This window comes from Ciconia boyciana, chromosome 10 (assembly GCF_034638445.1).
Source record: "Ciconia boyciana chromosome 10, ASM3463844v1, whole genome shotgun sequence".
NCBI classification, from domain to species: domain Eukaryota; kingdom Metazoa; phylum Chordata; class Aves; order Ciconiiformes; family Ciconiidae; genus Ciconia; species Ciconia boyciana.
In genome coordinates, this window is record NC_132943.1 from 7,898,213 (window position 1) to 7,924,675 (window position 26,463).

Genomic DNA, 26,463 nt, shown 5'->3' on the forward strand with positions numbered 1-26,463 from the left:
GATGGGACCATGGCTTCACCTGAATCAAATAAGCACAACATGTAAAAATCACTTTTTGTAACTGTAGTGAAGACGAAGTATTATTGCTGCAATGAACTGTCCCTTAAGCTTGAACTGTGACACTTTAAATAGTGAACAGCCTTATGAATTTGTTTTCCCTACTAATTACAAATGCATGAGCTTGAAGCAGTATATTGCACAGAAAACATGTCCTGGAGTTGGAATCAACCAAAAAGCCTTTAAAATAGCAACACTGTATCTGAGAAGAGATGGGTGATTCCAAAAACGTTAAGTTTTAGAAGGTTTTGTTGTCTGAAGTTGTAGAGGTGTCTGAGGAGCTCTATGCAACAATTTAAAAATTTGATTCCTTACCAGTTAGCTGCAGAAATATAGCCCAGACACAATTTATATCCTGCACTAATAGCTTCTCAGCACAGGAAAATGAAGGACAATTAGAGAGCAAGTAATGGCTCAGTGATTTTGTAGAACACTGTACCACCTACAGAGTGAGATAAAACAAGATTATTTTCCTTTGCTATTCTACATCAACCTCCGTTTACAGCTTTAACTTTTATCTCTAGACCATAATTGAAAATGTTATTCAACCTACTAGAAAAAGTTACATGACATTTATAACATAAAGGCTGAGAGCTTCATATAGAAGTGCTGGGGTAGACACAGCAATAACATAGATAATCTGTTCTCTTTGCATGTACAACTTATTTTCTCACTCCCAAGACAAAGGTTGAATGTCCCATCCCTCTTTAGTTGTAGTGAATGGATATTGTACAGGAAGAAATCAGTCGCCACTTGTAGATAACATCACAAACAAATAAATACATGAAACAAAGGCATTTCACAGCTCAAACACTCAAAGTCAAAAGTAGTTTATGAGGCATTTTTCTCATTTTTGTTGTTTAAAGTGCTTCAGTTTCAAAGTACAAGACAGTAGATGATACAAAGGCAATCTAGCTCAATCAGCTCAGTGAGTATAACTAACTACATTTTTTTAATCCTTTCTTGTTTGCTGCATTTATGCCTCTGTTATTATTATTCTTGTTTGCTACACTGATTACACAAAAGGGTTTTTTTTGTATTCACTTTGCAAAATCTGCATTCTCCTTCTTCCTACCTGCTCAGTTTTGCTGTCTCTCATAAAGAACCATTTCCTTTTGTTCATGCTGTGCATACATATGACTTAAACTTCATTTGATGTCACCTCAGAATTCAAATTCCCCTCCAACTTGAGATAAATTATTCTGGATAAAACTATATTCTAAATGTATCCAAGCCCTTAACAGAGATGAGAATTTTGTTTTTACTGTCAGAAACATTTCAGCTTGCAAAACATATTCCAGCAAAACCTTCCCTTGATTCCTAATGTAAAGAGCCATAGGTTGCTTTTCTGAAAATAAAAATGAAGTGCAGAATGAGAAATGTAGTTCAATAACCTAACCAACCATGGAGATAGAGTTACTATTCACAAATAGGAGTTAGTGTATGCAAGAAGAACTGGGGTCTTGAAGACATAACAGGAAAAGAAAACATCATTTGATTTACATCAGAGATGTCTCTCAGACTTCAAATGGGAGGCAGTGAAATACTGAGAGAGAGAGATTAAATACTGTGGCAAGAGGCAGAACATAGTGACAGAGGAACACCTGCCCCTACTGCTGTTCTTTGACAGGTACCAAATGACCATGTTTGTCTGCAAGCAAGATTTAATACTCTGTGGAGACTGACAGCCTGCTCAGCAGAGGAACAAAAGGGAAAGGAAAGTGATCAGGGAGCCAGGAAATACCAAGTCCTCCCACTATACACTGCACGTAGTGCAAACACTTGTGCAGACCACCCTGGACAACAAAGGCACTGCATGTTGTTTGAGCAACTCATCATTCTACTTATGCACAATTAGGAAAGGAGGGACAGGGATTGTGGATGCCACATAACCTTACAGTGACTTTGGTAATAGGAACTCTTAAAATACATTATGGTTACTTCAAATTACAGACACAGATATACCACCTGCATTCATCAACCGTACCTCCTAGTCCCAACACCTTTTTTAGACATCACAAACTAGGAAGAGTTAGATTTGATATCTACAAACTTACTCTCACTAAGAGGTTTAACCTATGACCTGTCAATATTATCCCATCTCCTTGATTCTTCAAATATAAAATATCACAAACCACTAGCAATTCAACATTCCCTCTAAACAGTACAGCCTCCTAAGCATGAGGTTCAGAATTTTGACATTATGTAAAAAACCCATGTATTTCTCAATTAATTGACAAATGTGCTTGCTCTAGTAATTGTGCCCAAACCAAGAAAAATTAGAGGGTCTCTTCTAGCAGAAAGCCCAGTAGCTAAACTCTAAGTGAAAAAAGGATGTATTAAAACCTTCCTCTTCTGTTCAACCTTGGATTAAGCAGCTGTCTATTTACCAGGGATTTAGGAAGACTACAAATAGAACCCAACCTATTATTATGCATTAAAAAGTGAGCTTTCTGTATGAGAATGCCCTCACTTGCTTCACTGTACTGGTTCAAAATATGTGATGTGCAGCTACTGAGAAAAGTGGAGAAAATCCACTAGAACTATTAGAAAATGTTGTGTTTAACACTAACCGCTCCAGCTGGCTTCTTTGCTTTCTCAACAGCCTTCGTACCTTCCTTGAGTTGTTTTCTAAGGTCTTCCTTTGGGTAGTCATGTTTACAGCACTATGAGAGGAAGAAACAAAGCAATTGTAAAGCCTGTTAAGAACTAGTTCATGAGCTATTAAAGGTGACCTTCCCACTTCCAGTTCTGTTTGTTCTTCTTCCTCCCCAAAGTGGGTCAAATCTTTCAATTTAATATCTGAGCACTCTTCAACAGTCAGGTCTCTGAGAAAAGCATTCAAAGCTAAGTCCTGAGATGTCCTGTCCTTCTGAAAAGCTTAGAGCCACATTCTAAGAAAGTGACAAAGGATCACTCCATAGCAGGTTGAAATCTACCGATATATTAGAATATAACACAACTCTAAGCAGCCTTCATACTTCATAAAGAAACTTAGTCATAGCAGTGCAGTAAGCACGGTGGTAGCCTCCAAATGCAGAAAACCCAAGACGCACTTCTTCTCAGAATGATTCACACTATAAACAAACATGCCTTTGCAAACAGCTGTACCGTACAAGCCCACTGGCTCTTTCTCAGTTGTTCATCACACTACACTTCAGTGGAAATCGCTAACCCTTATCTATGCTGTCTGTTCATGAGAGCATTTCCCATTGTTTTTCAAGCAAGGTCAGCCAGGCTAGATTAAACAAACGGCAGAGCTTCACTAACCTGGACGACTTTGTCTGAAATGAACAGGGGTGCGTTTATAGGAGCAGTTCAGTCTGAGGGTGTGGCTTCACATTGAGCTTAATTTGGTGTAAATGCAGGTTGCCATAGAAGCTAACCTTTAAGAGAGTACTGTGGACAGCCAGCCTCTACTAGCTTACTGGTAGAAAAGACTGTTGTCCCTGGCTTGCTGTTAAGATATTCATTAGGGAAAATTTGCAGATCCTCAGATTCTTCATCCACATGGTCTTCTCTAATTTTTTTTTCTGTAGCTTGATCCTTCAAGTGATAAAACCTTGCACCCAGTTCTTGAACCTAATGCTCAGCTTTGCTAGCTCTTCCTCCTCAAGGAAGGCAGCTGAGGTTTTGGGTTTGTGCTACTGTCTGTCTTAAGTTGACAACCAAAAAAAAGGGCACCCCAATCTTTACTAGCTGAATAACTGCAACAAAGACAAAACCACTCCAAACCTAGATAACTGATACAGAGAATTGAAAGATGTGCACTTTAACTATGTTTCACCAGGTATAACTTAGTATCTTTCATATCTTATTTTCCAGTCAGACCAGTTCAAGTCTGCAGATCACAGAATCTGGAATGTAACTACAAAAATGGGAAAAACTAACAGACAGACCTTGACAGTCACATGGTTAAATCATATATAGCAGCCAAGCAAAATTAACAGGAATGTCCCCAACAATCAAAAAAAGGAGTAATCTATCAAGGTCTGAGAAGCAGAATCTTCAGCAAAAAACCCCCAACCCTGCTGTCAGGTAATGTATTTAGTCATTCTGAATGAAGGACAGTTAAAACAAAAACCTGTTATCACGTAGATTTGCATTTTCATTTGTAAAAAGGAGATGGGATATGCCAGGTTAATCATCCTGTTTATCTGTTTCTCTGGTACCACCTGTGAACCATATACTCATCATTTTATGTCTTAAAAAAACGGCAAAATGTAGAGGGGAAACCCCCACAGTAGGATAAAGAACTAAACTACCAGTTCTGTATGCACTCCCCACAATCTTGAACACCATAAAGTTTATAAATGCCTACAAGTTTTGATCAACAGACAAGAGGAAAGGAAGTAAAGCAGCGAGAAGTAGCTGCAGTTTGCATACTGTGCAGGTCATACTGGTGTCCCCAGAACGGTACTAGGATGTAGGTATGCATCTCATTTAATCACACCAGTTGCTGAGAGCTGAAAATTGGCATCATATTCTTCCTGCTCTCTCTAGAAGAAACTTAACAAAACACATTTCTAGAACTGAGGATTGCATCACATGAGAACATGATGCGTTAGGTTTGCAAAGTGAGGTGTTCAAAGTGAAGGCCCAGATCTTACAGAGATGTGATAAACTTGGCACTGTATCTAATCCCACTACCCGATAATTAGAGGAACTTGAATTTCTAGGTATTTAGACTGTTCCGAAAATCTCATTTCAATTCTGTAGAAACTAAGTAACTTAAACCCAAAATGCTACATTTATCCATCTGTTCTGATCAAATTTAAGATTTATACTATTTCTTACTGACATGTGGGAGCCATTCATAAAGGACCACCAGCACAGACATTTAAATGATAAAAGCATGTTTTCATTGTTTTCCCAACATGAAAATGACCATCCTTCTTTTGTCCAAAACTGAGGAAAAATGCCTATAAACTGAGAACAAATATAAGCAAAGAAGAAAATGTCCCCAAATGAAATGTTAACAATTAAAAGAAATTTAGAAAAAAGAGTACAACCTTTATAACAAAATTTGCTAAATATCTTCATTGAAATCCCCTATCAAAAAAATTTTATTTTTCTTACGATGGTGAAGGCAAAGGCTGAAGTCATACCTAATTCAAATTGCACCACCCTAGTGAGACAGAATTATCTCAGTTTACAGAAGAGAGGTTTGATCCTAACGGTGTTTGCCTGAAGCTCTCCGGTAGAGAAAAGCTTGAGGTATAATGACAGAGTGTGCAGAACGACCCATATTACCTTTTGGCTAAGTACTACTTTTAGCAAGCTTTAGTAGTTTATCATCACTGTATGGTAATGATGACTTTTCTCAGACACAAAGAATTATGGTTTTTATCAATGGTTCATGCCAAATCCAAGTCCTTAAAAGAAATCAGCCCAAAGCAGGTGCACAGAGCTGTCAGACCTTGAAATTTGTTTTGAAACCAACCACCTGTTAGTGTAATTGTGTAGCTGTTTTTCCTGGCTTATGGGATTTTAGTTCAGCTGTTGTTCTCATGCTAACGCTTATTTCCTCTAGGAATCAGTCTGTCCATTTACACTAACCTACAAATTTCTATGTGACTATCTTCACAGTCTGATTCAATGTATACATGCAGAACGTCTGGTGTAGCACCCTTAATCAATAACACACTTTGTTTACAAAATAGCTCATTATTGCTGTAGGAAAATGTCTGAAAAATAGTATTTAACATCATCTGTGTCACATTTAATCATTTAGATGACTCGTCTCTGTTTCTTGTTTGTTTCAGACAGCAACAAAGAACATTTACTTTTAATGGATGATCTCAAAGATCACTTATTGTTGGTGCCTGACTCACATTCTACTGATAACAGAGCACTGTTCCTGCTGCTGAAATAAAGTCTGAGTCAGGATTCCCACTAAAACCTTCTGTTTCTAAAAGTTTATAACTTCATCAGAAGTTGACTCTAGGTTAGAGGGTAGCAAAGATACTCTTAGTTCACTGGAACATTTACTTGAAAAAATCTGAAAGAAAAAATCTGCCTACGTGTGAGATAAAAGTAAAAAAAATTATAATCAGAAGGACAATGGCTTAAGATGCTTTTTGTAAATGAGAAATGGCATGTAAGAAACAGCAATGCGCTTGCACTTAAGGGGCCAGTCAGAACTGCAGTTCCTTTATTCTCCAGATTGCTGTTTTCAGCACTCTTTGGACATAAGCCACCCCAGAAAAAGAACTGGACACTTGGGTGAGAACAATAGTTGCGCTGTTCATGAAATGTCTCCTGCAACAGTCAGTCCCAATCATCCCGGAGCTCCACACTGCCCTCCAGGGAGGGCCGTCAACAAAGTTACGGCGTTTCCCTCAGTTTACCTCTGACAGGAGATAATTCCTTGGGAGTAAACACATAAAGCGAGTAAGAAAAATATAGCTGACATAAACATGAAAATATTCATAAGATATTTCATGACATAAACCCAGTAAAAGATAAATTATAAAGATTAAATATTCCATGTGTTCTTATTCATGCACAGATAACTGCTATCCAAACACCTTTTTCAAGCATCATATAAAGGAAACAATAAACAATTTATGGGTAATAGTTCATAAATATATGCAGTACTGTATGTCCAATGGGCATAGATATTTCATTGTGTAAGACATGATTACTAGGTTTATGCATGATATGAAATGTGAGTTGTTTGCAGCTATTTAAAATCATTTTGGGACACAATAAACTGTTGACAAGATATATCCTATTTAAATGTATTGCCCATCCCTGACTGTAGAGCATGTTGTCTTGTGTTTATCAGAAGGAACACTTTTAAAATGCATTGAGAAACTCAATTGTTATCATTGTCTTAACTTAAAAAGACTACACCTTTGTATAGAGTTCTGTTAAAAGAAATCCTGCTGCTTATCATAAGCACGTACTTCCTCAAAGTTCCTGTTTTTTTAGAAGTTTTATTAATTGCAAATGTTGTTTACTAGAGGAAAACCGTGATTGAAGCTCTAAAACAAAGAGAATAGCTGTAACTTTAATCCTTTCAATAAGCCTTTGTTTCCCATTGACTAAAAACTTCCTAAAGGAAGTAGAGCTGCGAAAATCCAGGAAGGAATTAGATTTGCCAAATTCTGTTCCTACTTGGATTTAGATGCAAAGGCTTTGTTACTCATTGTACAAATGTTTGAGTAAAAAAAGAATGATCAATTACAAAAATGCATTTTTGCCAAGGTTGAAAATTATTAATAGAAGAGCTTTCCCTATCACAGAATGCACACTATGAACTTATATAACTTAAAAATAAATAATATATTTATTTTTTAGCTGCTGCTGCATTTTTTTCAGTGGCCTTTTATTTTCTCTTTCTATTATCTAAGGGGAACTTGTATACCGGCCTGACAATCATAAAATAACTTAGATAAGTAAACAAATATGGAAAGGAAAAATCAAATGCAACCTCTTACTTAAATTAAGTATGCTTTGCAGCATCCAAAATAAGAGAAATCTTCAAAATCCCTTTCCGTGACAACGAGTAATTGCATACTGGAAAGTGTACTATTGTGGCAATAAAGCCGAATTCCCTGAAGACCTTTCAGAGACACTACCAATTTGTTTTGTATTTTTGTCTACATGCTCCTTTTAACTCTGTACCACTTCATGCTCTCCAGGTTTTAACTAGCCAAACATGTAGAGATTAGGTAAATATATTCTCACTTATCCCATAGGCCAGAGGTCCTTTTAATTTTTTATTGTAAAATAACTTAAAGGCAATTCCTATCTCCTTCCCACCAACACAGTGTATATTTCAACTGTTTATTTCTTGATCAATAGTACACTGGAAGATTAAAGAATATTTGAGCCACCATGTTTGTAAAGTGCTACATAAGGATAGATTATGGACGGTGCTGGCTACTTTCAGCTTCTCATGGTTTCAGTGGAAGTGTTGTTTAGCGTATTGCGGCACCGAGCTCTTAAGTAAGAGCAGCACTGTATTTTAACAAAATATGTCAAAGGCTTGGCCAAGCTTAGCTGGACCTCTGAGTCGGAAAGGCTACGCTGTGAGTTCCAGTAGCCAACAGCAGGCAACGAAATGCTGTGGTTAACATCATATCCAGCCTCTGTGTACTGCTGGCTCCAACCATCCAGAAGAGAGCCTGACTGGGCGTGATCTTCAGCCTAAGCAGAAGCAAATGCCTCTGGATTCCTAACGAGACATATTTATGACTCTGCTACGGAAACGCCTATATGACATTTGTAACATGAAGACACATATGACTAAATTTTGGAATAGCTTCAGCTTAGGAGACTGCAGGTGCTAATGCCTAAGTTTCAAGGATATATTGAATATCATTATTCACAGTGACTTAAAACTTGCTCTAAGATTTTCCTGCATGTTAACAGAGATATGTGGAGTACATCCACAAAATCACTAAGAAATGTTTTGATTAGATCAAATTATAACAGGAGAAAGAAGAGAAGAGAAGAGAAGAGAAGAGAAGAGAAGAGAAGAGAAGAGAAGAGAAGAGAAGAGAAGAGAAGAGAAGAGAAGAGAAGAGAAGAGAAGAGAAGAGAAGAGAAGAGGAGAAGAGAAGGAGAAAAGAGAAAAACCCCCAGATTTATGCAGTCCACTTTTGATCACAACAGTTGACAACCCCCTCCTTCCCTTTAAGATGGAAAAGCCAGTTTTAATTTAAACTACAAACTGTTGACCAGGCCTCAGCTTGGCTTTGCAATTCACTATATGCCTGAGGGATAAATTATTTAGCATTAGCACATGGTATGTCATGTCTTGTTACTTAAGTGGAATATGGCTTCCATCCAGCTGTACCCCCGGGGCCCCCCGATTGGCTGTGGGTGATGTCATTTCCATTTGGTAATCCTCGTGAAGGCCCAGGGGACAGCGCTGGCCGCCCGGCAGGTCCCCCAGCCCCTCCGCCTCTCACCCGGGCCCAGCACCGGCTTTGCTCCTACTTATCACTCTAAGGTTCACTGCAGGTACTGCCCCAATTACATGATTTTCAATAATAGTGCAATGAAACAGAAGGTGCAGCAGATGAGCTGCATCATCTGCACATAGTATTTTGTTTTCTTAAGAGAAGATTGGTAATAAATTTAGTGAGGTAGATATGGAAAAACAAATATTTGCTGCAGATCCAAATTAAATGGAGAATTTTGAGGGGTTTATTTAATCAAATATGAAATAATTAGTGTCGGTAATTTTTCCTAAAATAATTTATTTTTCTATTTTCAGTGTATTGTAGAATTTTGTTCAAAAGACCTGTTTCCACACTGCAAGACAAAGGGATTCTGGACAAATGACCTGAGAGCATGAACTCTGGAAAATGCTTGTTCTGAAAGTTTGGCAAAGGAATAATTAGCTACAGTACCCTTTAAATGGCCATATTTCATTTTCAGTTTACACCCTCGTTATATTAAGAGGGTTTTTCCTTCAGAACCACCTTCAGGTTATTTGTCTCAGAGGAAATACTCATTATGCTATTCGCTATTGGAAGGCTCCCAGCATAAAAATAAGGGTTACAGGGTTGGTTTGTTTTGATTGAATTTTGCAGCAAAGTCAGTGAAATGCCAAGAATTACAGAGCACTCTGTCGTACAGATGGTACTGTCTACTCCATGGTGAGGCACAAGATTTGCATCTGGCTGTTAGTCAACGTTCAGCAGTGGCTCTGCTCAGCCTTGTGTTCTAAGTGACAGGTAACAGAAAAGACACAACTAACAGGCTGCAAGAAAACCACGTGTTTTGTTACTGTTATATTAGCGTTTAACTACACTGCACGATACCCTACTATCAGAACTTTGTTTCTTGTGGTGAGGAGGTATGAAAACTGACTGTGATTTACCTTCTCTGTTACTGGATCTTAATGGTTTGCAACACTGTTTTGCATGAGAAGAAAGGATTCTGTGAAAGCTATGTGGTCTTATGAAGCTATTTCATCTTAAGTGCGGAATTCTCTGAGACAGAGGCAGAGGGGAATTTTGCAAGGGGATTCCCACGGTAAGAGATGCTGAACCAATGCAGTACAAAGTGCTGTAAAATAAACAACTGTAGGACGGGAAATGAAGAACTCTAATCGATACCGCAAGAAGGATTAGTTAGTCAAACGTGAAAATTCAGAACTGCAATTTAAATCAGGGCAGCTAACTCCTTCATTTCGTCCTGCACAAAATAAACAATCTACGGCCATAGGATTCAACAGCTGCAACCTTGATTTCTGTCATTTGAAAGTTGGCACCTGCAGAGAGCCCCAGCCTCAATACCGTAGCATTGATTTAAGCACCCAGCTGGAGGGAAACACCTGGATTTGCACTGATGTTCATTCTCCCCAAATTACCAGACCTACTTTTGGTTTTAGCTAACTAATAATAACAGCAGGATTAGCAGGGGGACAGGCGACTAAACTGCTATCAGGGTAAGCACTGGGAAGCCAAGTTTGCCAGCAAGACAGAAAAAAAGTGTGCTTTGGTTCAGGTACCAAGCTGAGCCGAGCACATTAGTTAGCCACCTCACGGTCCAACACATTCCCTCAGGCCATAACATGCCAGACTGCGAAGCAGGGCAAGCGAGGACCAAACCCACCCGCTGCCCAGCCTCAGAGCCGCGGCCCAGACCAGCACACCTCCGCTGCAGCGCGGCAGCTTTCGCCTCAGCATCAGGGCAGGGCCGGAGGCGCTGAGCCTCGTCAGGACGGCGGCAGTTTCGTGAAACTGACCGTTTCGGCTGCTGCTCGCCCTCTGAGGCGAGGAGGGGGCGGCAAGCAAGAGCCCCACCTGTTGCAGGGAGGGAACCGACACCTCCCTCAGCCCTGAGGCGGCTGCGGGGACGGCCCGCCCCGCGCTGAGGGCGGCTCGAGCCCCCCGCCCCGGCCGGCGGCGGCAGCGGCTCCCGCGCGCGCCCCGCCCGCCGTCGGGCGCAGCCCCGAGGCGGCGGCGCAGGTCTCGCGATAGGCTGACCGGCGCGGGGCAGGCGCGGCGCTCTCGCGCTGCCGCCGCCGCTCTCGCGAGAGGCAGGCGCGCGGAAGCGGCGTGGCGCGCGGGGCCGAGCCGAACCGAACCGAGCCGAGCCGAGCCGAGCCGTGCCGGGTCGTGAGGGGCCGCGCCGGCCGCAGCAGGATGCCGAGCGCCGCCGGCTGCGGCCAGGGCCAGGACCGCCGCCCGGAGAGCGAAGAGTCGGCGGCGGCCGATGTGGGTTTCCGCAGGGAGGGGGCGGGCGCGGCGTCGAGGCTGCCTGTCCCGGGAGGGGGAAGGGGCAGGGTCCGGCCTAGCGAGGGGTTGGAGCCTTCCGAGGGGCTGGCGCTGAGGGGGCTGGCGGCAGCGTCCCCTGCGGGGTGGGGAGGCCGGGCATGAGGGGGGGTTCGGCCGGGCCCGAGGGCAGAGCTGCCTTTTGCTTTTGCCCTGCCTGCCCACCTTCCCCTTCGCCGGGCCCGGTCAGTTCGTGCTTCGCTGAAGGGCTCTGCCCCTCTCCGGTCACACAGCGTCTCCTGAGCCCCGCTGGAGTCCTGTCTCCGCGTAGGCGGGTGGAGGAGGCCGCCCTCATGCTTGGGCGATGAGAAACAGCACAGCCCTGCCCTGTCCCCGTGCCCTTTCCCCGTTGCAGTCCCCTGCAGAAACACCTGGGCTGTTGCTCCATAGCAGGCCACTTCTGCAGGGGCACCGGTGGCTCCTGCTGGCCTGGCAGGTGTTTCTGTCTTGTCTGTGAAAATCACAGATCAGTACTGAAAAATTGGTGGCTACTATTTCTTAAAGAAGAAGGAAAAAAGTATTAATAATGAGCATCAGTTCATTTTGCTATAAAATCAATTTTGCTTGCTGTTGAAAAGCCAAAAATGCATCAGCAGTATGGAATTCTGAGTATTGGTGGCTTCCGTAAAATTATACGTGGGCCACGATTCATCAAAAGCAGAGAAACGGGGACCCCCCAAGTAAAGTATTTAGAATGAACTTAGGGTCATATATTGAATAGAATAAAATAAATAAACTAAGGCTTTTTTTATTTGGAAATGAGTGGGCTTAGTTGAGAAACTAGAATTGTGATCTTTTTGATTAAAAGGCCCCATGCCCCTGTGTCTTACCTAACAGACTTGGTAGTAGTCAGTCAAGCTTACTTTGGCTGTCACAATGACATGTGATCTGCTGGATTTCTTAGTGTGCCTGAATACTGGAAGAAATACTTAGCCATGGATTGACTTCTGTAGGACTCATATGTTCTCAGGAGTAGGCTCTTTACAGAGGTATTCATACTAACTTCTGTGTAGCAAATAATGGTCCTAATATGTGTTTGCTGTTGGATTTTTTTTTTTCTTACAGGGCCCTTGTGTATCTTTAAGAGTCTGAAACACAATTTCTTGACTTTAATATTATAGCTAATTGTTTTGTATTACCTCAGTTAAATCTATAATGATTTTGTTCATCTTTTTGTGTATGCTTTGATGTATGTTTCTCACCTCCATTTTAGGATTATGCTAAGGAAAGATATGGAGTGTCATCAATGATACAATCCCAAGAGAAACCAGGTCAGTTAAAAAATGAAAAAAGTTTTTTAAAAAGAGCGGGGAAAAAAAGAAGTTATATACTGCATGTCTACAGTACTTGTTGAGAAATCATTTACCAAACTTCTTCATTCAAATCCTGCTGCCATTCTTTCCCTTTATTTGAATGCATTTGGCACTTGTGAGGCTGCATTTGGAGTGCTGTGTCCAGTTTTGGGCTCCCCAGTGCAAGGAATACACTAACATTTTGGAGCCAGTCTAATGGAGAGCTATCAAATTGCTCAGGGGACTGCAGCACAGGATCTCTGAGGAGAGGCTGAGGGAGCTGGGCTTGTTCAGCCTGGAGAAGAGGAAGCTGTGGGGTGATCTTATTACTGTTTAAAGCTATTTAATGGGAGGGTGTAGAGAAGATAAAGCCAGGGTTTTGAAGGTGTGTGGTAATTGGACAGGAGGTCATGGACGCAAGTTGGAACACAGAAAATTCTGATCAGATAGCAGTAAAAAAAAAAATCACGAGTGTGGTTGGATATTGGAGCTGGGTCCAGAGAGGTTATGGAATCTTAGTCTTTGCCCTTGCCTGGACCACGCCCTACACAGCTTGTCAGTTTTTGTCTCTGTCCATCACTGCAGGCTTTTTTTTTTTTTTTAAATTAAATTATTATTATTTATAATGTACTGAGTCCTGAGATGTCAGTTTTTTTCTTTGTTTGGAGTAAGTTCTGCTATGGCTTGCTGCAGCAGCACTCTCTCTGAGTAGGATATCTATCTGCTTATGCAGCCTTCATTACTCCTGCATACGAGCATCAAATCCATTAATATTATATATTAATATTTATGGGTTATGTCATTATTCACACCACTGTGAATTCAGGAAATGCTCATTTTATACTGTTGGGGAATTGGGATTCAGAAAGACTTGTCAGCTAGAGAACAATCTCCCAGACCAACATCCCAAGAAATACTAATCTTCATATTATTTAGTGCATGAAACAGGAGCGAGGGAAGGTAATAGACTGGCTTCTTGTAACTTCTTTATAGTGAAATGTAAAAGAAGAACATCATCTGTGATTAGGTCATTTTTTTTCTCCTCTGAATGGTTGTTTTGGTTGACCTCCCTTAGGAAGGGAAATGTAGAATGTAGGGAAGAGGAGGAGCCACAAAAGCAATCATAGGTTAAAACCAGCCGAAGGGGAGCAATATGTCAAGAATGTAACAGGACAAGAAAATCACTAGAGACTGTATTAACAGTCATTATTGAATAAAATACATACTAGCTGTCAAATAAAGGGAACTGAAGTTGAAATCACATTGTAAGCCAGCCCAACTGCTGGCTGCTGTGGTCTCCCTCTTCCCGATGCTGGGTCTTCTGCTGATCCATTTCAACGTGGCAATAATAACAACTTGTTTAGCCAGCTTAGCGAAGTGAAAGAAGTTCGCTAGAGGTCTGATGACTGCTGGAAGGGGCAGGAACAGCCATCCATATTTACGTGTAACCATGTAACAATCCATAAATTGGTGTGCAGTCGCAACCCAAAAGGTATAATATTAAGAAAAAGTTAACTTCTCCAAGTTAGCGTCTGACTGGTTAACCTGCAATGCTGACTGTAGGCTGAAAGATTGCCCTGCTGGATCTCCTGTCCCTGCGCTCTTCTGTGATGCCATTTGGCTCACTAGAGTTTCTGCAAGCTGTGTTTCCTCTGCCAGTTTCACACCCCATAGCAAACAACTGTGTGGGAGACCCAAGCTGGCAGATTGAGGTGGTGGATCAAATCTACTCTCATGGAGAAAGTCTACTCTACCAACTGTCTCTCATTCAAAAGAAACACTCAAAAATACTGTGGAGAAAAAAAATACGTTGAGAAGGAACATGGGGTGAAAGCTACAGGAAATTATATGAAAAAGGCTGAGTGCTGTATTTAGATCTGTTGTCCCCTTGATCCTCATTTAAAAAAAAAAAAAAATCTCAGCGAGTGTGTGGACAAGATTGAGTAGGTTTTCCATTGGGCTTAAAATACAACCTACCACACTCCTGCTGTTCTGTTTTTCAGAAGATGGTTATCCAGAACACCAAAATTGGGTAACAATAAAAACCAAAATGCCTATAATAAAGAAGTTCAAGATCAGCCTAGTCCCTTCCTTGAGACTAATGACCTCTTATTTAAAGATCCAGTAGTTCCTGCCAGGGAGAGCTCTTATCAAAGGACTCACAGGAGGGTGAAGTCATCTTTTGGCATCAGTAGTGTATATATGCTTTTCCCCAAAGTATTCTGCTTGCATTGAGTGTCTTGGAGGAACTACTGCTTGGGGCAGGGGCTGGCGGGGCAGCACAAATGCGAGTGTTCCCATCTGTCTGTACTGTATTAATTCTGTTTGTTTCTGAAGTCTGTGTGGGTACATGCCATTTCTAAGTCGGAATAATGAATTGTGGTTATGACATGTGCAGATCCACCTACTGTCTGGTAACTGGAGCCAACAAACAATACAGACAGCACAGACGTGGGTCGGAGCTCAGTGGGACGTGTGCAGCACAGTTGCTTTTAGGCTTGCTGTAGTAGCTGCACTGTCCTGAGGACACTGGCTGTACAAGGGAAGTTAAAAAGCTTAGAGTGATCAGAGCAAATTATTCTCCCTTTCCAAGGGACAAGCTTATTGTTCTTTTGCCATACTCATAAATTCTTGTTCCTCTGCAGGCAAATTAAAACTCTTTTCACATGTTCACAAAGTTGTTGCATAGATGCTCCACCCTGCTCTACTGATCTCACACACACCTGTGCCTTCGTTCTTGGCCCACTTCAGTCTTTCTTCTGCTAATGTTGACTGCCCTGACTATCTGATGTTCTTACTTCCTGTTACATCATGTCTTTAAGTCCTTCCTGCCTGCTTGAGGCTGTGATTGCTAGTAAAACTCCATTTGCCTTTCCCTTTTTCTCCCTTCAGCCCCATTACTTTCATCTCCCCTCCCTTGAAGCTGCTTTCATCTTATACTGCTTTTGGCTTTCAGGTTTTTTTATTAAACTTATCTTCTTTTTTTAAAATTTATGCAACATTGTAAAGATGCTGGCACTTCACAGAGATAGCAGAAATATTGATCATACTGTTCAAAACTCCATGATGCAAGATAAACAAACTTAGTAAACAGGCTGATGTGACAGGCAGGGAATGGGGGTCTGGGGGTGGAAAAGTGATTTTGTCGTGTATAACCCATACAGCTTTTTGGGTTTTTATCCTCTCCTCCCGTGTTTAGAAGAGGTTAGCGTTCTGAGAGAAAGATAAGGATATTTGATATGTTGAAAAGAAGAGATTGTCCTATACATGAAGGAAACAAAAAAATATCGTTTCCCCTTAACCATGATTCAAAATGGCAATGAAGGTGAGATAGCATGAATATTGAATTGGGGCTTGAAGTGTAATTTGAGACTTATGGAGTGTTTTGTTTGAACTTCATTGACAATCTTTGTTCCCTTGTCTTCACTGCAACTGTAGCATGGTTTAAAACATCTTTTATTTTTTCATTGTTTACTTGTAAGTGTTTATGTGGCAAGAAGACAGAAAATGTAAGTACAGCTTGCATTTGTGAAAGAACAAGTAGGTGGTAGTCTGAAGAGTATGGTGGGAGGACCTTAAAGGTGAGAACAAGAAGCTTCATTTTTATCATGGAAGAGAGAAATGAACTGAAAGGAATTCCAGGTGAAATTATATGTGAGAGTACAGAGGGAAGATTTGAGCTACAGTATGTTGGTTGGGCAAGAGAAAATGAGTGACAAAGACAAACCATTGCTTACACTAACAAATGTAAACGTTCTAATGAACTACTGGCATTTTAGAAATGAGAGGAAAAGAAAACTAGATTTGGGAAGTGTTGAAGGAGGGAAACAAAGTGACGTAACAGTTGCTACATCTCACTCTTTTCAGTGGTGCATGCTGACAGGACCAGAGGCAATGGGCACAAACAGAAACACAGGAGGTTCCCTCTGAACATCAGGAAACATTTTTTACTGTGAGGGTGACCAAGCACTGGCACAGGTTGCCCAGAGAGGTTGTGGAGTCTCCCTCCGTGGAGTTATTAAAAAACTGTCAAAACATGATTTTGGACAACTGGCTCAAGGTGGCCCTGCTTGAGCAGGGGGTTGGATCAGATCCCCTCCAGAGGTCCCTTCCAACCTCAACCATGCTGTGATTCTGTGATCTACTGTTGGAAAATATGACTTTATGATGTCTCTTTCTGGATATTGTTTATTACCCTTTTTATGAAAGGTGAAATAGTTTTTAATAATTCATACCATATACAAATTTTTGTGTTGAAGGTGTCTTGTTTAGTCTTGATGAAACATGAACCTTTATGTATCCAAAAGATCTTTTAAAATATTTATCTAATGCAGATGGTTCCTGAAACACTAAGGATCTATAAAAATGGTAACACCTCATTCTGTCTTTATGCTTGTGCCTGGAAAATGTTTTAAGTTTCTAACAATACAGTTTTAAGTTGACTGAGGTAATTTTAACTGTCTGAATATCAAACTCTTAGAAATACTAAAGCTTATGGGTTGTGCTGGTTGCATGTTTCCTATAGTACTATACTGATAAAGTTCAAACATCGGAAGTTGCTGGCAAGTGATAACATCTTTATTCCCCTTTTTCCCTTCCCCAGTGCATGCAGACACACACACACACACACACACACACATATTATTAATATATTTGAGTCAATTTTCTATCACATTCTCTGTGCATTTTCATTCTGTTCTGGTTTTGATCTGTGTCTGTGAAGAAGAAACTAGATTGTCCTGAGCATAAGCTAATAAACATTTTCAACCCCCTAAAATTGCCAGTGCAGAATAATTGGCTTGCAGGGCAAGCTGTGATTGGTATTTGGAGACAGAGGGAAGGAGTCCAGAACAGCAGATGGTAACCTGGGGTAGGCAAACTTTGGAAAAGTTCTGGCGGGAAAAATCTGAAGTGGAAGTGTCTTAGTAAATTTAATGTTATTTTGAAACAAGGGAGAAGTCTGTGGTGGAAGGCAGAGGGAGTGAATTTGCTTGTGTTACATATCATCAAATCATAGAATATCTTGAATTGGAAGAGACCCATAAAGATCAGTATCTCCCTTGAAGATTTTTTTTTTTTCCTAATAAGCAGTGTTTTTAACCACATACAAACTGTAAATGAGTAAGTGTAGCTTTTAGCACTGTTGAGGTTCTATGCAATGCTATGTATATCCTCTAACTGATTTGTAGATACTGTAAGAAACAAAGTGTTTGAGACCATGCAAAAATACATTTGGCCAAAAATCTACAGAAAAATACAATTAAACAAGTACATTTCAATGAATAGTGGCATGCAGCCAGCATATTGGCAGTTCATAATGGTTGTATACAATTTTTAAAGTCCTGATTTATTTAAAAATATTTTCCTTGATAATTTTTTTTTCCTTTATTGTCCAAAATCTGTCCTTTCCAAACCATGCATTCCTATTGTCATTTAGCTTTCTTGGGTACATAGAATTTGAAGGGTTCTTTCTGATGAATTCTGGGTCCTACAATGATAGCAGTGCTTGATCAGGTTGTCAAAGAGATTCTCTCTTAAAATAAATTTTACTGATTTTACACAATAATACTCTTGTTGCTCCAAAATGCTATTGTTGTTATCAAAATAAATCTTCTTTTAATTTCTAATGCACATTTATTTGTGGTTTCTTTCTCTTCTTTATTTTAAATAATAATTATTTTATGGTGATATTCACCCTACGTACATAGATACAGAGAATGGTCATGTCACCTCTGAGCCTTTGTTTTGCTGTGTTCAACATACCAACTTTCACGTCGCACAGTGGAGCAGGGCAGACATCCCTGAGCTAACAGAAATTCAGACTAATAAGTGCAGGTAGTACCATGCAGCACAGTGAAGTCCGATCAAAAATAGTGTAATCATGCTGGGTTCTGCCATCCATGAACTACAGTAAGTCTTGCTTTTGTTTTAGTGCAGTTTAACCCTGCTATCTAAGTCAAACAGTAAGCTTGAACCAATTTAAAAATACTTGATCAAGTACTATTCACTTAGAAAGAAAATGGGATCTTGTTTGTTTTCAGTACATCTATTATGCTGTAGATACAAAAAATAATGTTTTGGATTTATTATAAATTTTAGCAATGATAGAAAATGTCTTTGGAGTTTAAAGTGAAAAATTTTTTGCTTCAAAAAAACCAAAACCATTTTAATGGTGTTTTTTCTGTAATTCAGATAGAGTTTTGATTCGAATAAAAGACTTGACAGTGGAGAAGGCTGATGAAGTGGTTTGGGTTCGTGGCAGAATTCATACAAGCAGAGCTAAAGGTGAGACGCCTCCAGCGTTTTTATTTTTATTTCCTTATATTGTTAGTATAACCTGAATGTTTATTTTGGCTTCCTGACCTGTTAGTTATGTCTTGCATACAAGAAAACTTTGCCATCTGATTACTCAGTGTTCACTCAGTGTTCACTTTGACTGGTTATTTTCTCTTTTTTCCACCTCCCTTTTCCCAAGAGGGGAAGAGGAAATTTTGTCTTCAGCTGCGTGGAAATCAGGTATTACTATTACATTGTAGTAAAAGTGAATTTGGGTTTTGTCATACTACTAAATAATGTGTGGACAATTGTAAATAATAGGAATTTAAAAATATTATAGTCATTCTCCTTTGGATGTTAACAGTTGTGAGATAAAACAGTTACAGGTTTCTACTGTAAAACATACTTTTATTATAAATATATCAGTTGTCAGGCCATATTCATTCTGCTGCGTATGAATATTTTCACTATACCTTTTCTTCAACAGGAAACAAAAATCTGTATTAAAATTTCAGAATTTTTACTTTCAGTTACCAGTATCTGATTATGTCAATTTGAACTTAAAATAGGAAACATTGTCTTTCTTTAACGAGACAAAGGGAAAATCCTTTTATAGGTTCTCAGTAGTGTGGGCTGTCATACTTGGCTGTCTGACAGCCATATTTCTTCCCTGGAATCAGAAGTTCTCTCTGGAGATCAGTTTGCCATATGCAAACTTAAGTAGGCTTTGGCCTTTTCAGTTGTCATCAGATGCTGACAACTGTTGTACTGGTTTCAGTTATGTTTGGCAACTCTGTAGTGAGATATAAATACCTTGTCTTCCCAAGAGTTGAAAGAAAAGAGCGTAAAGAAACTAACTTAACGAATGAAAGTTAACAGTAGTCTTAGAATTGGGAATAATGCAAATTAGGGGTGAGATCCCAGTACGGAATATTGTCGCAGATACCAGATTCATTTCTGGTTTTGAGGCTTCATTTTCTTAAAAAATGTCCCTCTTAATAATGAGTGTCTGTACTGCAGTCAGTTAAAATAAGGAACTGCATGTAAATCTATACATATAATGCACATTTTAATTTGGATTAGAATCTTTAAATTTAGAGAGTCCTCTGCAATTTCCTCAATAGTTCTGTAGTGTAGTCTTACTTGGAAGTCTCTCTTTGCTATGTATAGAAATTGTCAACCCCAAAAGCTGTGAAAGCCTTGGTTGTTACAACTTGAAGTTATTCAGACAGGACACACTATCTAATTTACATGTTACTGTCAGTATACAAATAAGGGTATCCTTATGGCTTTTTCTTTTGCAATTGCAAAAGGAGCAGACTATGAACAGAATTTAGTATATTAAAGACAGGTGTATATGCAGACCTTTAAAACAACCTAAAGTTCAATGGTTGTTTATTATTGTCTCTGTATTGCATTTATGTACGATACCTTACATGATATATGCATTTACTTCAGTCAGAGTAACATACGTAATATGGCAATATTAACTTACAAGAAGCTTTCACCTTTGTCATCCTTCACCTTTGACCTCAGGAAAGACTATTGTTTTTCATTAAATAACAGTGCTTATTTTCAAAACTCTGACACAACCTGAAGAATGAAAGCAAAAGGAGTTCATTATGGGCATGAAGTGTTCTCAATGTATTGATTGTGCTTCTTGTTGCCTCTTGGTCTGATAACACAGAGCAATTCTGACATTCAGGGAATGCTGCTAGGGAATGTCATATGCTTGTTTACTTAAGCTTCGGGGGAAAGAATCTTACAAGAAAAGCAAATGTTTAAGAGTAAAAAGTAATATTAGCCTTTCCCACACACATCGTGGTGCTATTCCTACCATTATGGAAAGGAAAGTCTTGCAGGAAACAGGAAAATCTTACACAAAAATAGCTTTAGTTTTTCTCAGAAGCTCGAATTTGACTCCTAAATAACCAACATATCCTTTATTTAACCCTGTCTAGTTCTGACCAATAAACAAAAAAAAAAAAAAAGTGAACAACTGCAGAATCCAGCTGTCTCATATAGCAAGCCACTCATGAAGTCTGATGGAAATTAACTGAAGGATGTGTGAAGAATGGGGTGTTGGGAATTTCTGTGGGTTGTACTAAAATTAAAGTGCTTGGTGCCCTGCGGTTTTTATCATAGATTGAATAAATGTTATTTCTGGCCTTATTTTAAAGCCAGCCTAAGCTACTGGTCATGTTTATCATTGAAAAGCAGCTGGGAAATCAGTCCAGGTTCTGCCAGGCAGCTGGGACTTGCACAGTATGTTAGACCTGAACTTGCTTTTGGTTTATGAATACAAAGGTTTATAAAACATCAAAATGGTATGTCTGAAAATAAGACTACCACCAAGAGCAATTTAAATACTGGACCAAATTTTATGATAAACCATATAAAGTTTTCTCTTTGCTGGCAAATGTCTGTAACTAGCAATGTATTAATTTATATGACCAAACATTTTTTACTCTTTATACAAATTCCTTCCTTACATCCTTTTCTCAAAGTCTTGTGTCATTTGGTACTTACATCCAAGAAAGGAGATGGATTCCTCTTTGGTTTTATGTGCTTACTTTTGACAAGATTCTCTGTGTGGTGTCTTCTCTTATTTGTTCAGTGACTGAAAGTTCCTTGCATTAGGCTTTGCGTCAGACCTTTTTAACCAAATTTCTTTTGAAACTTTTCGTCTTTTTAGGCATTCTTTTGGGACACAGTATTGGTTTGTTTTATGGAAACTTAGAGTAGTTTACTGTTGAATGTGAGTAAAGTTGGTCTTATACTTTTCACTTAAATACCATGTAAATATTTTGAAACACATGGAGAACATCCCGTAATCCCATTTTTTTTCTCACTCTGATGCTTCCTTTTTTCTGTCTCTTGATCTGGAAAGGCATCTAATAATGAACTAGGTTTGATTATGCCTTGTCTTTCTGATACTTTACTTTGCATGCCTTCAGCTCTTGGGAAAAATTCTGTTTCCTCCTACAATGTTTGTAACTGTGATATTTTAACTATTCCTGTCAGTGAGGTTTGTTTGATCACTTATCTTCTGTGTGATTAGAAATGGTTATATTTTACAAAACATCCTCTTTCCTCATGAAAACAACTACTGTTACTCATGACAAAAAGATTTGAGTCCTTTTATAATGCAGATATTGATCAGACTTCTAGTGTTTGGGATTAAACATAACTGACAAAACTTTTGCTTCTGATTAATATGATAGCAGGTTTATTTCACTATCTTCTCCTTAAATATTTACTAGTTGAGTGACATTGTAGCTGTCTTCAGCTGTGTATTTTTTGTTTGAACATCTAATACATCATTGCTGAAACGTCAGTCATATTTTGCTAAATTATTTGTGACTGAAATCGTGGAGACAAATACTATTTTCTAGGAAATACTGTATCAAACCACATTGTAAGTAAGAAATATTGAGATGTCAAAGATGTGAGATGCACCTAGCTTATCCAGAGAAACTTAGCATATTGTGTCCTATGGAAAAATTGTACTTCGTTTGTTCACTTGCTGGATCTGAAACACAGGCATGTATACCACTAAAGGCTCTATTTAATTTCTGAAGCCTGTACTTTTCAAATTTAAATCTGTGCCTTAATGTTTGCCTGCAAGAAATACGTACATCCATACCATATTAGCTTCTTTACTTAGATATTGCAGCCTTTGGAATACAGAAATAGTTGTACTCTGTTTTCTGAAAATATGGAATTAATTTTGTTGCATTTCTGAAATCACAATCATAGGACAAGGTTAGTTATTTCCAACAATGTTAATTTTTAATAATATTTTTTACTAGTTTTATATGTTTGCCTTTATTTCCATCAGATTGTGTCAAAGGTTCTGCATTTACCTTCTGATACTGTTTAAATTATCTGCAGCTATGTGTCAGGAATGGTAATCTACATAATTACAAATGAAAACTGCAACTGGCTTTTTTGTGTCAGTATTCAAGTTAGATATATGTTGATTTTAATGTTTTATAGTCTAAGGCAACAATAACTGGGAAATAGCTATCTATAACAAAGCTTCTGGCTTCTTCCTATTCTCACCATTTTAATGGAAATGTTATAATGTTATGAGTCAGAACTTGGAATTAAAATGGTATTGATGGATTATATCAGATACTGGTACAACAATGAAGTGTTTGTTGTTAATTTCTCTCTCTGAGGAAGAAGCATTTAAAATCACCATATTTCCTTAAATCTAAGTTAAGGAGTAAATGGTTATTAGAAATGTGAGGAGAAATATGAAATTATTGTAACTGTCAGCTAAACAGATTAGAAGGAGCTTTGTTGACTTGGAAATACCCATTTTAAAAGTCAACAAAGTGCATTATGTTCTTTGTAAATTATTATTAATTCCTATTAACTTCTTTTTCCCTAAGCCGTTCATGAATAAATTGCTCTTACAGGGATTTTTACTTGGGTCTTTTAGGTTCTTGTCATTCACTGGAATCAATACTCCTTTTGTTCCCCTTCATTCTGAATGTGTGGTGTATTATAGAATGAACATTGTTGGTTTAGTCCCTGTGGTGCAAAATCAAGCCTATTTCTCTCAGAGCAGCTTTGTAAAGTGAACTCTACAGCTTTAATTTGAGAAGATGAGGAAAAACTTCTTTTAAAGTAATGTAGACCTGAAGTAGTTGTGAGCAAAGCAACAAGGAAAAGTATGATTTACTTCTTGCAGTTGAAGAACAGTATTTTAGAAGTTATGATTTCTAGTTTTTGTTTTGTCTAGATATTCTTTATCTTGGAAGGCTTATTGTTATTTTTAGAAAATGTTCATTCACATGTTTATAGATGTAAGGCAGAATTATTTGATTTATCTCAGTGTTTGGTGTGTGTGTACACGTGCAGAGCGAACTAGTTTGATGTAGCTGTTGGGGGAGGGGAGGACATGGGATGGTGAGGGAGAGAGACACCCCCACCCTTAAGAGCTTAGCTTAATATTAAAGTAGTAAAATATTTTTTCTCATTCACAAAGACCTCGAGTAACTTGTCCTTAATACACCTGTGTTGTTTTTCTTTGTATTCAGGGAAGCAGTGTTTCTTAGTCCTGCGTCAGCAGCAGTTTAATATCCAGGCTCTTGTGGCTGTGGGACAGCATGCAAGCAAGCAGATGGTAAAGTTTGCTGCCAAGTAAGTAAGCAATTATATCCTGTTGTCAGAGTAAACAATGGTGGGAACCAGGACTCCCAGGGGTTGGGACCATTTTCACACATTAACATCAATGCTTCGTTTGTTTTAAAATGTAGTTATTTAAATTGTCAGCTCACTATTGCGTTGAATACATTACACTGACAAAAGATAAAATAGAGAACAGGCTTGAAATTCATTCTGAACTGCTGAAGCAGCATTCTCTCTCCATAGACAACCTACATTTACTTTCAAGCTGGCTAACAAAAAGTCTGGCAAGCTGAGCTTAGTGGGCCACTTCATTTTGTGTGTGGTATTTGTGTGTGTGTCTGCACATGTTCAGGGTTTTTATTCTACGAGATGTGCAGTGTAGTAATACGTTTTATAGCTAGAACTGATGTGAAGAAGTTCCATGTTACAAGTGGCTTGGTGAGTTGCGGAAATTAAGAGTAGCTTCTGTGCACTGACTTAATCTTATTTACACCTTATTTTTGGCACTAGAATGTTTAATGAGGGATTTAAGTTACTTTTAAAAATATTTCTGGGGGGTAGTAGTTAGACTTGCCAATTAAACAAATGTTTGTTGCAGCAATTTAAATTCAGTTATTTGGTTTGTTTTGTTCTTAAAGATAAAAAATTACCTTCCCCTGCTACTTACTTCAGGATTGTGCTTTCAGGTTGTCCAGTACTAAATATGTTTGCATGACAAAGGTGTTTTTATAGTAGAGCTTTTAATCATGTATATCTACTTGTTCACAAATAAAAATGTGGATCAATTCGGTGCAATAATACGTTTAACATGTGGCACTTGAGTTGCTTCTGTGTAGTTCTTGGCACTACTCTCATGCCTGGGAAGGGAGCCCCCACTAATTAGCTGCAAAAGTGCTACAGCCTTCAACCTTCAATATGTCAGGGAGAGGAGGGATTCATTATAGCATAGGCTTCCAGAAGCCAAGTTAAGAAGGTTAGGATAATGCTTCTGCTGATGAGGTTCAAGGCAACGGGAAAACAGAACCAGCAGTGTTTGTTGTTTGGCGGTGCTTAGTGTTGGCAGTGCCAGTGTGAAGCATGCTGTTTACAGGTGTTTATGAGCCAAAGTGAAGTGTTCTGTTTCTTCATGAAATAGTTTGTTCTCTCCAGCGCTTAGAATCTTTGAAAAGAAGTGTATAATCTACTTGTTCCCCAATTCATCTCCCTCTAACCTACCAACAGTCTGCCTGTACTCTCTTGACGAACTTGCGCTACAGAACAGTGAAACAACTCTTACAGTTGTGATGCTCACTCTCCTATTCTCCAGTTCTCTCCAACCTCTCTGTTTTTCAGTTTACTTCATGGTTCTTTCCTCCACAACTGAATTTCTTATGTTTCATGTGTGGCAGAGCTCAGTGGTTAGGAGGTCATGAGAGGGAAGCTGGTCCTTACTCTTTTCTTCCATGTGCTGACTCTGCCACTTGTAAGCCTTCCATGACTTTTTTTTTTTGATTCACTGGTCTTTTTTAGGTTAGTGATAGACCTAAACTAGGTCATGGAGGTCCAGAGATAACAAGGAGTGGTAAATGGTGGAAAAGGGTATCTGGAAAGAGTAGAGGGCAAAGCTTCTTTCTCTACTGGCAGCAGTGAGCTGATAAATCAAATGGAACCTCATCCTTAGGTTCTCTCCAACTCCCTGTCATCTCCCCACTTTTCTCGATGTGGCAGATCTACTCAGATTTCCTCTGAGTGGCCAGACTCACGATGTTTGTACTGTGTTTTGACTGTTCATTCTGCTCCTTTTTGTGGTAGCATTTGCTAGCTAAATCCTGATACTTCAGTCTCTCAAATCTACAGCATGCATGTTTTACTCATTATTTGTGCTTCTGAAATGCTTACATGCTTGTCATCATGTTCTTTGAATGATAGAACTTTGTCTGCTACAGCCTTCTGGGTTTTTTTTGGGGGGGTTGCTTTTGTTTTTTTAACACCATTAGTGCAATCATCTTCTCATGATCCCTTCCCACCAACAAACCTATTTTCTTAATATCCTGCCATGCTCTCATTTTTTCCAGTGTTTTATCTTCTACAATTTTGTCTGATATTGCCATTGCAGCTGCCTCTTGTCCTTCAGAGGCTGCTGCTGTTCCCTGACTTCTCAGTGCCGTTGTGGTCACTGTGTCAGTAACACCTGAAGCACAGCAACAGTACGTGCCTTGTCTTCAGTCACTTTCCTGCTAGTTTTCACCTGCTGTGGAATGATGCCATTATTACTAGCAGATGAGGCTGGTCTTAAGTGTCTAAAAATAACTATACTGTTTCTCTGCCTTTCTCAGTGTCTTTTTTCATCATCTCCTCTTGTTTCCTCCGCATTAAATGAGGAAATACACATTTATTGAAGAAAACATTTAACTTAAATACCTTACATTTCAATTAAATTTTTAAACTAAACTTTTTCACTGGTAGTACATAAGCTT

At 39.1% G+C, this 26,463-nt stretch overlaps 1 protein-coding gene across 1 annotated transcript in view; it reads left to right on the top strand.

The window, feature by feature from the left end:
• The first annotated feature begins 11,036 nt into the window (after nucleotides 1-11,036).
• The window catches only part of DARS1 (aspartyl-tRNA synthetase 1), a 42,486-nt gene continuing 27,059 nt past the window's right edge, over nucleotides 11,037-26,463 (top strand). The window contains exons 1-4 of the mRNA XM_072874713.1: nucleotides 11,037-11,240; nucleotides 12,511-12,568; nucleotides 18,782-18,874; nucleotides 23,917-24,019. Of these exons, the coding sequence (XP_072730814.1) occupies nucleotides 11,169-11,240; nucleotides 12,511-12,568; nucleotides 18,782-18,874; nucleotides 23,917-24,019 (326 nt within the window). The 5' untranslated portion in view covers nucleotides 11,037-11,168. The remainder of the gene's footprint in view (nucleotides 11,241-12,510; nucleotides 12,569-18,781; nucleotides 18,875-23,916; nucleotides 24,020-26,463) is intronic.